The sequence below is a fragment of the Aotus nancymaae genome, unplaced genomic scaffold (assembly GCF_030222135.1).
Source record: "Aotus nancymaae isolate 86718 unplaced genomic scaffold, 86718_ANA_hifiasm-v0.15.2.pri h1tg000031l, whole genome shotgun sequence".
In the NCBI taxonomy this organism is placed as follows: domain Eukaryota; kingdom Metazoa; phylum Chordata; class Mammalia; order Primates; family Aotidae; genus Aotus; species Aotus nancymaae.
The window spans coordinates 4,345,152-4,359,985 of NW_026988444.1; the positions used below are offsets into that span (position 1 = coordinate 4,345,152).

Sequence of the window (14,834 nt, forward strand, 5' to 3'; positions counted from 1 at the left end):
CTTGGCAACGTCCTTCCCAGACAGTGGCACCACTTGGGGTCTGATGAAGGCAGGGGACCGGGGTGCCAAGCCCTGTGGTCTGAGATGCCTGGTGCCCATGAAGGCTGGGAAGGCTCCCTGTTCTGTGGCTTTGGCTGGCCCTGCCCTGCTGACCACAGGTGACGCTCTAGTCGGCTGACACATGGTTTGCTGGCCAACATTGTGTTGTCTATTTCTCAATACAAAACAAAAATGTTAAGTCTCACTTAGCAACTATACCCATGTGCCCATGGCTTCTCAGCCACCTGCAAGGCACTGGAGACCACACTGAGCTGGGCAGCAGGGCCCTTTGCACCTGGAGCGCCTGCCATGCATGGTGGGCTCGTGCTGTGACACCATCTAGCGACCTTTGCTCTGGAAGAGGCCAGGAGACAGGACCAGGCTCAGGCTGTCCCCAGTGTGGCGGGACTAGCATGTCCATAATAAAGGAGGCGTCTGTGCTGAGAGGGAGGCAGGAGGGCAACCTCCAACTGCGTCCTTCTCTGGAGAGCTCGAAGGTCACTTTCTCCCACCCCAAACTGGAAGGTGAAGAGTGAAGGGCAGGTGTGAAGGGGAGTCATTTAAGCACATCGTCTCCCGAACCCGACTCGCGTTGCAGGATGCAGGACAAACGCTTTGTACTGACCTCCGCCGGGATGCTGGGGACGGCAGGCGCGATCCCGTTCTCGGCGCTGACATTCCCGGAGCTGTTGTTGGGTGAGCTGGGCCCGGAGCCCGGGGCGCTGCTGCAGGCAGAGTCTGCGGAGGCAGAAAGACCCCGGTGAGTGCCACCCGAACGGAGGGCAGGCCGGGCCGACCTGTGGTCCCAGTGCCCGGTGCCTTCCACGCATCCGCTTGTTAGCTCGCGGCAGGCAGAAGTCCCAACAATAAAGAACACGGCCCCGGTTTCAAAAACGGGAGGATGACGCCGATTTCTGATGTTTCAGTTTTGCCACTGACCTCACTTCTTCTAGGACATGCACATTGATCAGTTTTATACCTTGTTCGATTTTCAAGACAGTTTTAAACACCAAAAAGATAAATCCTTAAACACTTATTAATAACCTAACCACAGAAGACCAGGAAATGCAGAAGCTGAGTGATCTGGAAAAGCAAAAGGTCAACTTTCCTGTGCCACTATCAAAAGCTCAGTTCAGAATAAAGCAGCCTACCGCGTGTCTGCTCTGAGCCGAACCCTCTCACTTTCCCTGCACCGTAGCAAGCATCCAGGGGAAGACAGAGCTGGTGCCTCCTGGGATCTATCAGTGCTACTGGAAACGCACGCTTGGACGGTCTTAGAGGACCCTGATCCATCTGGGTGGCTTGACCCTGGTTAATGAGACCAGGTTCCGCTCCGACTGAATGTGACTTCCAAAAGGAGCCACATCCAATCCAAAGGTCTCTTCAACTCTGAAGGAGCCCGCTGCTATTTCGGGCATACACACCCACCGTGGGAGGCCACTGCGGTTCTCAATAGTCACATAAGGACTCGTCTGGCTTTTCATATGTTTAGTTTAATGGCATTTTTAACAATGGCATCATCTGGTTAAGGCTTTCCAAAGAAAACACAACGTGACCTATTTGCCTCAAAAACTCTAGGAGTCTACTGTTCCACCATGACTCTGGGGCCTCAGAACCTCACCCCCACCCTAGATTTGCCCAGCATGTGCAGGTCAGAAGGAAGGGGCACGTGGGGACACTGCAGGGAGGTTTAGGGGCCGCCCACAGCTCCCCCAACCTGGCAGACCTGATTCCAGACTCTGCCTGTATTAGCTCATCCATCCCTCACTCACTGCGTGAGGAAGGTGCCATCATGACGGCGTTGCACGGAAGAGGAAACTGAGGCACACAGCAGCAACCTCACTCATCCAGGCCACGGGGCTTGAGGGAGCTGTCAAGGGCGTCTGCACACCTGAGCTAACCTAGCTGGATGGCGAAGGCTCGCCTCCTCTGTTTACCACGCCGCCCCCCAGGACCATCTTGGGTACATGCTGGCCTCGACAGCTGGGCAGTCTAAACCTCCCAAGGCCAAACCACTGTGTCCACCCAGAAGCCCTACTCTGGCTGCTTCCCATGGCTCCTGCAGCTCAAATGAGTGTGGGGTTAGCTCACTGCCCCAGGCACTGATCATGAATGCAGGACTGGGTCCCTCCCTGCCCCCTCCTCTTTCTCTCTCTGTCTCTCTCACCTTGTCACTTCCACCAGATGCTAAATCCAGAGATCGGCTTCTCCAGCTGCCAAGGCCGTGTTTATCTGCCCGGTGAGTGGGCATTCTGAGAACGCCACCTGTGCTGAGCTGGTGTTTGCATTTCACTCAAGAAAGCAGGACCCGCCTTGTCCAGGCCCCCGGGGCTCCCACCTCAGCTGCACGTGTGGGCAGCATGGCCGCCCGAGACCCCTGCTCTCTGCTGTCAGCCTGTCTCCAGCTACACACCAAGATCCAGCAAATCTTCCTTGAAATGGGCGCCTCCCAGCTGTGTCATCGGAAAAAACACCATCACCCATGTGCCTGGGGGGCCAGGACAACTTTTTGGGGCAGTAAAAATTACACATCTAACTTTCTACCCACTTTTAACTCATTGAGGTTATTATTATTTTGCATTCTACTTCCAGGAATAGGTCTAACAAAATTAGTATAAATGTATAATCCTCATAGTGTTATTTAGATCAGCAAAATGGGAACACCATTAGAGGTGCCACAAAATGTGTGTGGCTGACATCGAGTGCAGAAGGACGCAAGATGGCGCAGGAAGAGGCTGAGAACTCAGCTGCGTGAGCAAGCGCAGAGCGCGGGCTGGGGTGGGCGGGGAAGAAAGAGGCGCAGAGCGCGGGCTGCGGGGGTGGCACGCAGAGTGAGCAGGAGTCCTTCTGGACAGTGCGCATATGGGCACGCATTTTCTTCTCTGTGCTCTACGTAGATACCAATTTAATCAGTGACTGAGAAGAAGTAAAATATTGACCTGGCTTTCTTTCTGCTAAGGACTGTGACTGCCTCCACTGCTCCGTGCGGGGCCGCCCCGCCTAGAACCCCTAATCCCTGTCTTCTGGAAATCGGCTCCACTCAGAGCAGCCTCCCCATGGTGGCAGCTCCCTGGTGCTGTGCCTGTGTTGGTCAGGAGACACACAACCCTCTGTCTCTCTGCCCCAGCCCCACTCACCCCCCAAGTCCCAGTGCAAATGCCACCTTTGGCAGAGCTGTGCTGGCTCAGAGTGGCTTGTACTGATCTCTCAGACCCTCGGTCCCTCAGCACGGGCTCTCTCTATGCCACAGCTCAGCAACGACCGGGCCCTGTCACGCGTGACTCATTGGCGCCTCACGGGCTCTGTGCCATGGCTCGGCAACGACCAGGCCCTGTCACGCGTGACTCCTGGGTGGTCTCACGGGCTCTATGCCACGGCTCGGCACCGACCAGGCCCTGTCACGCGTGACTCCTGGGCGGCCTAGTGTGTGATGTGCGGTGTGCTCAGATTACATCACAAGCTCCTTCCAGGCAAGGACTTTGTTGCACTATTTTTGTGCCTGGCCCAGGGCTGACTCACAAACAGCACTCAGCAGTCACTGGCTGACAACAGGAACACCAGCTTCAACACTCAGAAGCAGCTTGCTGAAGGCTCCGTCTCACCCACTGCACACTTAAAAAAAACACCGCCAAAGTTCACACGTCCATTAGAGCCGACCAAGCGAGACACTGCTCTCGGGAAATAAGGCTGCATTGGTGTTCAAAAGTTTGTAACTCACATGACTCCTCATTCGAACTGAGTCCTCCTGTCAGTTAGACTTAGTGAAACATACAAGGTCTGTACTACAGTGGCCAAAGGAAAGAAACGACATCAGAAATGACAAACATGGAGATCCTCCTGGGCATGGAGGTGTCAGACACTTTCTAATGTAAATTCACAAATACCCAGAACCGGACCCTTAGACCGGGGCTAAGAACCCCTGAAGTAGAGGAGGGCAGGGCACGAGGCACGGGCAGGGCCTTGTTGTTTAGGGGCAGGGCTGCTCTCATCTCACTGCCAAAGCAGAGTCCATGTACGATGCCAACACTCACGCACACGGGACACAGCACCAGGAGCTCCCCACCCTTCCCCAGGTCAGCAGCTTGCCCAGTGGAACCACATCTTTCACAGACCAGCCACCCTGAGCCTTGGCCTTCAAATCGACTGTTTCTGTTGTGCAATCATGTCCACTGCCTCCCCTCTTTCCAGGCCAACCCCAGCAGCCCCTTTATCCTGGTGCAATGATTTCAAGAGCAGTGGGGCCAGGGGGTGTGCCCTGGTGGTGGCTGGTGGTTGGGGGTGGGTGGTCCTCTGGATGGGGGGGGTGTGCACTCAAGAGGGGCCGGTGCACCCTTAGGACGGAGCTCTGCCCAGTCTTGTCCTTCCACGTGTCCACCACTAGATGGGGCCAACCGAGACACGTCACTAGGGCCAAGCTGAAGCAGCTTTACTCCTTGCTGTTTTCCCCTCTGCCGGGTTGATGGGTGCTCTGGCGTGGGAAGACGTGAAAATGCGCCGCTGGTTCAGACCTTGATCAGGGGCAGCAGAGGACAGGGCGGGGCACGAGATTCACCACTATGAGGACCCGCCTTCAGAGAAGCCTCCACTCAAGCTCCTGAATGCATCTCCCGCAGCGCCAAGCCGGGCACTCTCATGCAACTGCATCCGACTTGAACCAGCTCTGATACTGACGCTGGGGGCAGGGCCTGGCCTAGACACGCAGGAGTCACCAAGCCTGGTCCCCTGGGCCTGGCACTTCTAGCGCCATGGGAACAGAAGCACACTGGGTGTTGACAGCGTCAGGAAGATACATGGCTCCAGAGAGAAACTGCCTCTGGCAGTAAGGCCTGGCGGAGAGGGCAAGTGGGCGGTGTACCTGCTCGGCCGACATACCTGTGACATCCAACGGACGCTTTTTTAGAGCAGTGACCACTGGCCCGTCTTTCCTGCGTAACAGGGGGCTGCTCCGTCTTTCGGCCACTTTCTGCTTTAGCCTGGACCGTAATTTCAGATTCGGTTCAGAAGCTGCACAAAAAGGAGATGTCATTACAGCCAGGCAGACACCACTGGGCTCGAGGTGCTCCTGTGGGGGCTTAAACATACGCACACTGGTAAACACATAGTCACTCAACACCGCTGTGCCGCTGCAGCGGAGAGTGGAGGGAACGCCAGAGGCAGGGGATTCTATCTCCATCCATCAGTCCCACATAACCAGTACAATGGCTGTGGTGTGTTGGGTGCATTTCTGTGGCCACAGCATTATACAAGCGCTGGCGGTGTCTTCACAGAATCCTGCCACTACTGCCTTTACCAGCAGATGGGAACACGACTGACCACCTGATTTACTGGGCATGGCAGGAGGCTGGTGAGGTGTGAAGTCAGTTAATGGGGATGTCTCATAACTAATGCTCTTCTAGACAATCCGCCCCTATCTTTATAGCTGTGTTGCTGTAACCTCAGAGAAAGCCTGACAAACAGGGATGAGGGCCTTGGCCCAGGGATGTGAGGCTGACATCTAAGCTGCACGCTCTCTTGCTCACCTGTGCATCGCCCCAGCTGTGTCGGTCAGTGAGGCCTCCGGAGCGTGAGGCTGCTCTCCCACCCCCACCTGGTGAGGCTCGGCAGAGCCCATCCCAACACCTGCGCCAGCGACGCCTTCCACCTGACCATGGGGGCAGGTACTGGGGATGGTTTGGTGTCCGTGTCTGCCTGTGTGGACAGAGCCATGTGGCAATCTGCACCTTTCAGCCCACCGTGGTCCCCAACTCGTCTGCATCTGGAAGCCAAACCTCTGGGGCGGAGCCTGCCTCGGGAAGCAGCAGGGGTCTAGTGGGCAGCAAGCAGAGGCAGAGAAATCCCCAAAGCTGCCCGGAGAGGCTGTCGGCTTTCAGAGTCCAGAACAGCGGCGAGAATACCCCTGTGGAGACGTGTGTCACACGAGCCTTTGAGTTCTGAGGTTTCGCTTGGCTACTTTCGAGATTCTACCACTTGTAGATTTGCAACTTAGTGAAATTTTACGTCTTTTTTAAAGAACCAGCACTTCTGCTTTTCTTCCTCTTTCTGGAACAGTAAGTTCACTGCTTCCAGAGCAACAAGAAATGAGACGGAGTTTCTCCTGGAAGCAGGACTGACATGGGCTGGGCGATGGGGACCAGACCCCATGTGACTTCACTCTTTGGGACATGAGGGCAGCCCCGGGCTGTCTCCACTTTGGGCTTTGAGTCAGGGACGGTTGTTCTGCAGGTCTTGGGAAGATGTGGGAGAAGCAAGCTCCCAAATCAGGCTTCCCAGAGAAACCAAAGATGCGCTGTGAGAAGGTACCAGACTCCAAGCCTCAGCCCGCTCTGCAGGGAGCCAGGCCTCCGTGCTGTGGCCAGGGCACCCAGATGATGACAGATGATGGATTCAGCCACAAGCCGGCCTCTCCATAGGCTACAGACCAGGACACATTTCTGTACCTCACACAACCAACCGAGGCAAGTGGTCTACTTCTGTTTCCACGTTAGGTTTCTAGCCATTATTTAACAAACAAAACAAAGCCAAGCCAGAAAACCCATCTGATGACCAGGCAAGAAAATACCACTTTTCCCATCACCACATCTCCACAGAAACCCACGTGGGCTCTGCAGGGATCCGCTGGGCCTGGGACAGGAGCTGCTGACGGTGGGCAGGAGCCACTTCTGAGGCAGGGGCTGTGTGTGCCCACAGAAGAGCACAGGGTCCCTGGTCTGTGTGAAAGGCCTTCCTTGGTGGCTGCCCTGTGACACAGAGCATTGGGAGGCGAGCATGACACAGTCACTCCAGGCTACCGAGGACTGGCTGTGCTGGCCTGGTGCACGGCCTCCCCCAGGCCCTGAGGGGGTCATCACGCCACCACCAGGTCATCAGTCGGGCGGCAGATCCTCCAAAGCCCCGCCGGGGACCCCAGACTCCTTGTGTGGAGAGTCCCACAGCAGCGGCCTCACCCCGCCCCTTCCCGCTCCTCCCCTTCCACAGGCCTCTGCTCCACGCCCCTCCCAAGGCTGACCTGACCCCCCACAGCCCCACTGACCCCACCACAGTGCCACTGCCCTGTCTTCCTCACAGCTGCCTTTTCCCCACCTGGAATTCTTCTGTCCCCTCACCTGCTTACCCTCTGCCTCCCAGCCTGCACACCTGCCTGGCCTCCGATTCTAGCCCTGCACGTCCCGGGTTGGCTCTGCTTGCAGGGTGGCTGTGCCTGACCAGGAGGCTCCAGGACACCATGCCAGCAGTGCCAGGGACAGCATGGCATGAGGCTGGGGCCCTCCACTTGTCCCTGCCCCGTGGGCTATTCAGCACTTTGACTTCCCTGAGGAACCTATCAGACAAGCAGTTTCAGATGCAAGGCTGGGGGAGGGGCTGAGCAGCAGCACGTGGGCCGGGAGAGAAGGGGGATGCTGGAGCCCGCCCAGGGCACATGCAGTGGCCCTCCTGGGGAGGACTGAGCAGCCCCAGGGGGCAGAAGGCAGCCGAGGGACTTGCACACCATGATGCCCGTCTCACTGCTGCTTTCAGGGTGGCCAGCCTTCCTGCTTCCTGCCCTCCCTCATTCCTTCCAGTCCGGGAGTCTCCTAGATTGACTTAAGAGAAGACAGAGTGACCTACAGTTTCAGCCATTCCAATGCATGTGTCTTAAAGCTTGCACAATGTCTGTAACTCCAGTAATTCTCCCAAAGGCAGCCAAAGCAGAGGATGCAGGTAAGCCGGCACCTGGCGACGGCGGGGGCCGAGGCCGCACGTGCACCGCTCACTGCGGCAGCCCCTTCGCCGCCCTCTCGGGCCTTCAACGCATTCCAGACATGACGTGGCCAGGCGGAGGAACTGCAGGAACCGGATTCCACCCCAACAGGGCTGCAGGTTCAGTGACAGAACCGAAGCATCAGGCCGGAGGCCTTGTGGGAGAATTCGCTCCCACCAAGTACAGGTGAGGGCAGGAAGGATGCCAACTGCACTTCCAAATGCAGCGTCTGCTCCTCGGGGAACACGGGGCAGGTGGGGTCGTTTCTCCTGAAGCCAATCAAGTAAATTACTCATTAAGGCAGATACAACACTCCCATCACAAGCTTAAAATTCAGCACAATGCCTAGCAGCTGCCTCCATCCTTCCGCCAGAAGCAATTCTGATTGGGACACAGGCTCACTCTTCCCAACTTAAACTGTGGGCCTGAGAGTCAGCTGCAGGTGAGGCGGCTCTTAGAGCCGGAATGCTTTAACTGTTTAGTGACCGGGTTTAGAGGGGACATGTGTGCACCTGGCAGGAGTGTGGAGGGTGACTTCTGTGCTGGCCTGATGCAATGTCCAGGAGCCAGGGAGAAAAGAACCCACTGATTTGGCAGCAGAGAATGCATAGAACATTGCTTTGGGACAAGGCACGTGGGCGGAGCTGGAGAGAGGAGGAGGTACCTGCTTCCCGCTGCTCTTCCCTGAAATCCTAAAGTGACAGCAAAGGAAATAATAGAGGATAAAGCCAAGAGGACAAAACCAAATTGCTGCAGGAAGGGGCTGGAGAACAAGTGGAGAATCGTCAGAAGGGGGATGATGAAAAATGGGAGTGAAAAGGTCCTACAAGAAATACGGTAAACGCTGGGAGAGGAGAGAATCAGCAGCAAACTCCAGACCTACCCTCCAGCCGAAGAGGAGCTGGAATGGAGGCCGAGAAGCCCCTGCCTGCAGGATCCCAAACTGCCCCAGAGCTCTGGGGAAAAAGGCGCGGCCTTGACAAGTTTTGGACTTGGCGACAGTCACTTCGAGGGCAAGACGATGGCCTGAAAACCCTGCAGGTAATGACTTCTGTCCCCAATCAGCTTATCGACCAAGAGTACAACAGAATCAAGAGGTTTACCAGCAAACGAGGACTCCCAGAGACTCATGCTCCATGCACGATTTCTTCAAAAGCCAATGGAAGACATGCATGACCACAATGGCGAAGGAAAGCAAGAAGCAGGCTGCAGAGCGAGGCTGCGGAGGCCGTGGAGTCCGGGAAAGGAGGCGGGGCCCAGGCCGGGAGAGCAGACCGTCCAGACGCACCGGGCAGTGGGGCCGGAACCACCAGGCGGCTTGCGGTGCCTGGCTGTGTGGTGGAGAGTCTCCTAGGTCTGCTGAACTGTGGGCCTGAATTAATCACAGGCAGGTGCGAAACTAAGCAAATGAGAAAATGATCAACTTCCGGGAAAATTTCTACCAGACAGATGCAGCCAGGGCACACTCTGTGGTTCCGCTGTGAGCATGACACACACTATAATGACGCAGGCAGAGGCAGGGATGGCTGCTTTCCTGCCATGAACATCGTGGAGGTCTATGATGAATGTATATTTATTTACTTTGGTAAAAATAAAACGATAATTCTGGCTGGACGCGGTGGCTCACGCCTGTAACCCCAGTACTTTGGGAGGCCATGGCTGGTGGATCACTTGAGGCCAGGAGTTCGAGACTAGCCTGACCAACATGATGAAACCCCGTCTCTACCAAAATATAAAAATGAGCCGGTGTAGTGGCAGCAGCTATAGTCTCGGCTACTCGGGAGGCTGAGGCAGGAGAATCGCATGAACCCAGGAGGTGGAGGTTGTCCAGCCTGGGTGACAGAGTGAGGTTCTGTCTCTAAATAAATAAAGAAAAAGATAATTCTAAAAGACAAATGATGGACTGGAATCTAACTTCTGTAACACAGGAAGAAACAGGATGGAAAACAACATATAAACAGTACCTACAAAGAAACAAGAAAAGACGATGCCTGAGAGAAGAACAGATGAACGGGCTGCCCCCGAACAGCATCCATTCTGCACTGATGGAGCTGACTCAGGAGCGCTGCATGGCTGCAGATTCTGCATTGATGGGGCTGCCTCACGTGCCCCCATGACTCCAGATTCTGCATTGATGGAGCCGCCCCGCACGCCCCACATGGCTCCAGATGCTGGGCATAGGGTGGCTCAGAAGACAAGGCCTGGTTGGGGTGGCCCCGCTGCGCAGCTCTGGGGCACCAGCCACCCTGGACCCTTTGCATGCTGCTCACGTGCTACTAGGGAGGAGGGAAGCACACAGACCTGCCCACCCTTGACTGACAGTGACAGCAACACTCACTCAAACACCAACAGGCTCACCATCCTCATCAGCAGCCAAATCCGCTAGAACGAACTGCAACACTGTCCCACTGCGGGGGGGGGGGTTGGGGACAATGGCCTCTCAGGCTGCTGGAGGGGAGTACCATTTGCTCAGTGTTTTAGAATATACATACTCTCTGAACCAGCAGCTCCATTTTCAGGAACCTTTCATACAGAAATACTAGCACAAGCGGGAAACGTGCTCAAAGTTGCCGGCACAATAACTAGAAAACAGTGACAACTCACATCTGTGTTTGAGACTACTGCAGAGAAAGGTGTTCAGCTTTATATGTTGAAGTCGAATAAAGGCCACGATATAATATTAATTTAAAAATGTGGAGGAGAAAATGCAAAACAGGTATTTTTGTTAACAAGACAACTCATACACACACACACACACACACAGAAACAGATACACAACAAAACGCCAACACACATACAAACACAGACACGCACATACAGACACCACAGAAACACACACAGAAACACAGACACACAGTTACACAGACACACACAGAAACAGACACACACAGAAAGACAGATACACAGAAACACAGATATGCACAGATACACAGACACACACACAGAAACAGACACACACAGAAACACAGACACACACATACACAGACACAGATACACACACAGACACAGATATACAGCTACACACCCCCACAAATGGGCGGAGAAAAGGATCTGAACAGATACTTATGAAACTAGAAACAGTAGCCGTCTCTGGGAAGTACGATTCAGGGCGCGCTGCCTTAGTTCTCTTTAGTTGGTTAAAGCTGCATCACTTCTACGGTTCTTTGAAATACGGTGCAGGTGGTGTGTTTTCCTACACATTCCTTCCTACTCAGTCCTCTCCATGAAAACGTTTCACCTCCATCGATCTCTGTGTAGTTTTACCACTGAACAGTGGAAAAAAATGTGTATTTGAAAACAGTTAGTTCAAGAGCTCCTGGGTACTTTCCACATTAGAAGGAGTTGGGGTTTGACAGATGTCAAAGCTGGAAGGATGGGCACAGAGGACCAGGTGGCCCATTCCTGACACAGAAACTGCCTAATATTTAACCATCCTTAACACTCCTCTACGTTTTTTTTTGGGAAAAGCACAACAGAGCCTTTTTAAGAACCTCCCGAACACACTCATCCTCACTTTTTAAGAACACAGAATTGATGGAGGACCCAGCCCAGCACAAGAGCCCCTGAATCCGGCGGTGGGGGGCGGCCTATCTGGGAGCTGGAAGCTGGGCTGAGTTGGCTCTGGAGGGCACTACAGATGTAAACCTCTTCTGATCTGCTCAAAGGCAGCACAAGGAGCAACAGATTCCACTGACCGCTCCTGAGCGGCGCCACCTTGCAGCTCCTGACCTATGGGACACGCCTTTACATTCAGCAGTAGCCATTTCTGCGTGGTCCACCCCTCTCTCCAGCAGTTTCTGCAAACTGCATTAGAGGAAGAGATAGCATCAATGGCCAGAGGCTTTGCATGAAACAGAGAGCCCCTTCCCAAAGTCAGGGATGGATCTCAGGGCAGAAGACACTCTCTGGCCCTACGTCACAGTACCCTCAGCCTACTCTACACGCGGATAAGAAGAAACTACTTGTGCCTTTATGTAGTTCACTCAGAACTGCATAAAGAGAAGCCCAGGAGCTTACTGACAAGCTGTGGGGCTTGACTGATTAAAGAGAATGAAGGCATGAAGCGGACAGATCATGGCCCCACCTTACAGACTGGCGAACACAATGGGAGGTCGTCCTGGCTGCCCAGGACGTGGTGTAGTGAGGGCCAGCCTGGCCACAGGTCCTGTGCTCTTCCTCGCCAAGTGGGACAGCTTCCCCCCAAAATGGAGGAAAACCCACCCTATCTGCACTTCAAAGCAATGGACGGACGTTTCCATGGGCAGCCATGACCCTGAGCGACTGGCGTCAGGAGGACCCGGGTGAGGAGAGCAGAGCTAGGTGAGCACTGGTCAAGGCTGTGACCCTGGAGGCAGGTCCAGGGGGAGCCCAGAACCTTTGGCTGACTGCCCAGATCCATGGTCCACACAGGTGCCATCAGAACTGGGCCCTAGGATCAGTCCAGCCCCCTCCCAATTCACACCCAACTGCAGGGACCAAGCCCTACCAGGTAGGCTAGAGACTTCTGGGACAAGGCCGAGGTTACCAACTTCTTACTGAACATCAGCTCTGGGATTTCGCTTCCTTAAGAGTCAGGACAATTCATGCCAGTGGCACAGCCCAGACCAGCAGCGGGGCCTGCACACGTGCTGCGGAGAGTGTCTGCTGACGGCACCACGCGCTCAAGGACACGCCAGGGTGCGGGACAGGAGTTCCGTGGAGTGCACAGTTTTCAGGGCTGAGGTCCAGGATGTTGGTGGCAAATGGGAAGAACGGTGCTGGCTGGACAGCAGTTAGTTGTTTTGACCTCATTTTGTCTATCAGAAGTCACGTGAGGGGAAAATTTAAGAGTCACTATAAAAAATACACGGCCACTAGTATCTTTAAGACAATCACGAAGATGCTACTGAAGACAAGTACAATCCCTAAGCATCGTCAAAATAGCAAAATACTGCTTGCTTTTGAAAGTGGAAAAGCCTCCATTCCTCAGTGTGAATGTGGATGCGGAGGCTCTGCTGAAATGCAGTTTGTGGTTATGCCACCTGACACCCACACGGTGCAGGACAGATCCAGCGCCACCATCCGTGACAATGATCCACACAGTCTCATCTCACATGACTGTATTTAAAAATACACATTTGGCAGCTTCACGGGGGTGACCTTGAGGCTGCACAGACGTGCGAAGGGACCAGGCACCACCTCACCCTGGGCCGAACTCCGGTGGGAGGCAGAGGCCCCTGAAGTGGATACGCCCCTGCGTCAATCTCCCAGGAAAGGGGTGGGGCCTCTGGCAGGAAATCAGAGCTGGACCTGGGGCCCTGGGTAAAGGGTCTGACTCTCCAGCCCAGCCGTGGAGGCTCGGTCTAGTTCTGAGCTCCGGAGAGGTGGCACTCAGGTAAAGGCAAGCTAGCAGCGAGGAGATGAGTCCTGAGAAGCCAACAGAGCAAGATGGGCCCTTCTGGACAGATTTTTGGCTATAAAGGTTGGTGTTCCCATCCATGTGGTCCTTCCCTAAGTGGAGGTGAGTGGCTCCTGCTGGTTCCTACCTGAACTGTGGGCATGGAGGGAGGGAGGTCGGGGGTGCTGGGTCCGGCAGTTACTGGTCATTGGATGGAGAAAATAAATCAAGAACACCCTAACAGCACAGAGAACCAAGAGCAGAAGCCACCTCGATTGGGTCCTACTCGAAGGACTTGGCAAATATTAATTCATTCACATCTCATGACAGCCCCAGGAGAGAAGCATTTCATAGGTACATTTTACAGATGATGAAACTGAGGCACAGAGAAGTTCAAGAGCTCCCCCAAATCCCGAGGCGGTGAGTGAAGGAGCTGGGCAGGAACGCAGGCACAGGCGACGGGAATGCCCTGGATATGCCCAAGCTCAGAGCCGGGGCCACTGCGTTGCCTTCACCAGGGAAGTAAGACATGTGAGCTGGTGCAGGTGTGACCCGTCACCCACAGAGCCAGCAATGGACACATAAAAACTGCATGAGTGATGATAAAATTAGCAAGAGAGTGGCAAAGGTTTTCACATGTTCAGAGGTCAGACAATTGCCCTTTAGAAGTGGAGAAACGGGCAAACTGTGTGCCAGGTCAGTGTAGGTAATGTCAAGTCAAAATCATGTAATTAGGCTGGGCAGGGTGGCTCACATCTGTAACCCCAGCACTTTGGGAGGCTGAGGCAGGCAGATCACAAGGTCAGGAGTTTGACACCAGCCTGACCAACATGGTAAAACCCCGTCTCTATCAAAACTACAAAAATTAGCTGGGCACGGTGGCGCACACCTGTAATTCCAGCTACTCAGGAGGCTGAGGCAGGAGAATTGCTTGAACCCAGGAGGTGGAGGTTGTGGTGAAGCCAAGGTCATGCCACTGCACTCCAGCCTGGGCGACAGAGCTAGACTCCATCTTAAAAAAAAAAATCATGTAATTATTGAAGAGTACATCACAATGATTAAAGATGATCATTTTGATTCATTCAAGGAACTTCAGAACTAAAATTTAATGACGTGGTTCATATTACCAACTATTGCAGAAAAGCACAGATGTAAATTACTTAGAATGAGTGACATCAAGTGTTTGAAAGTAGACAGATGTGTCAAGGGTGATACAGGGCGTATAACTATACACTATTCTCTGAAGTGGTTTAAACATTTTCTCTGAAATCTTTACGTTATTAACATTATTAATGTGGTAGTGATGTCTTTTTAAAAAACTGATAATGCAATAATCAAATCTTAATTAAGTTCTTCTGGAGCACTATGTATCTAAACATTTCCCAAAGTGTGAAAAAAGAATTCTCTCCTCCATTCTCAAGAAAGCGGGAGCTGGAAGGTGGTGCCATCACAAGGTTAGAAGCAAAGTAGGTGTCAGACTCTGCTTCCAATCCTCCCCAGAGGAACACAAGGCAGCACAGAAGCTGCAAGAGATCGGGGCCCTGCCTATGCACAAAAGACTCTGATGGCCAACAGCAGGTCAGGGACTCGGCAGTGTAATGTCACCCGTGCTGACAGCCTTCCTTGCTGCGAATTATTCATGCTGGGCTCGGTTTCTTTGATCCCCAGGTAGTGCTGATG

General features: G+C 54.0%; 1 protein-coding gene across 6 annotated transcripts in view; it reads right to left on the reverse strand.

Moving 5' to 3' along the window:
- The window catches only part of HDAC4 (histone deacetylase 4), a 355,366-nt gene that overhangs the window by 94,298 nt on the left and 246,234 nt on the right, over positions 1–14,834 (reverse strand). For all 6 annotated transcript variants that reach the window (XM_064383397.1, XM_064383398.1, XM_064383400.1 and 3 more), the window contains 2 exons: positions 4,912–5,043; positions 665–777 (listed from right to left, as the gene is read on the reverse strand). In XM_064383397.1, coding sequence (XP_064239467.1) covers positions 665–777; positions 4,912–5,043 — 245 coding nt within the window. The remainder of the gene's footprint in view (positions 1–664; positions 778–4,911; positions 5,044–14,834) is intronic.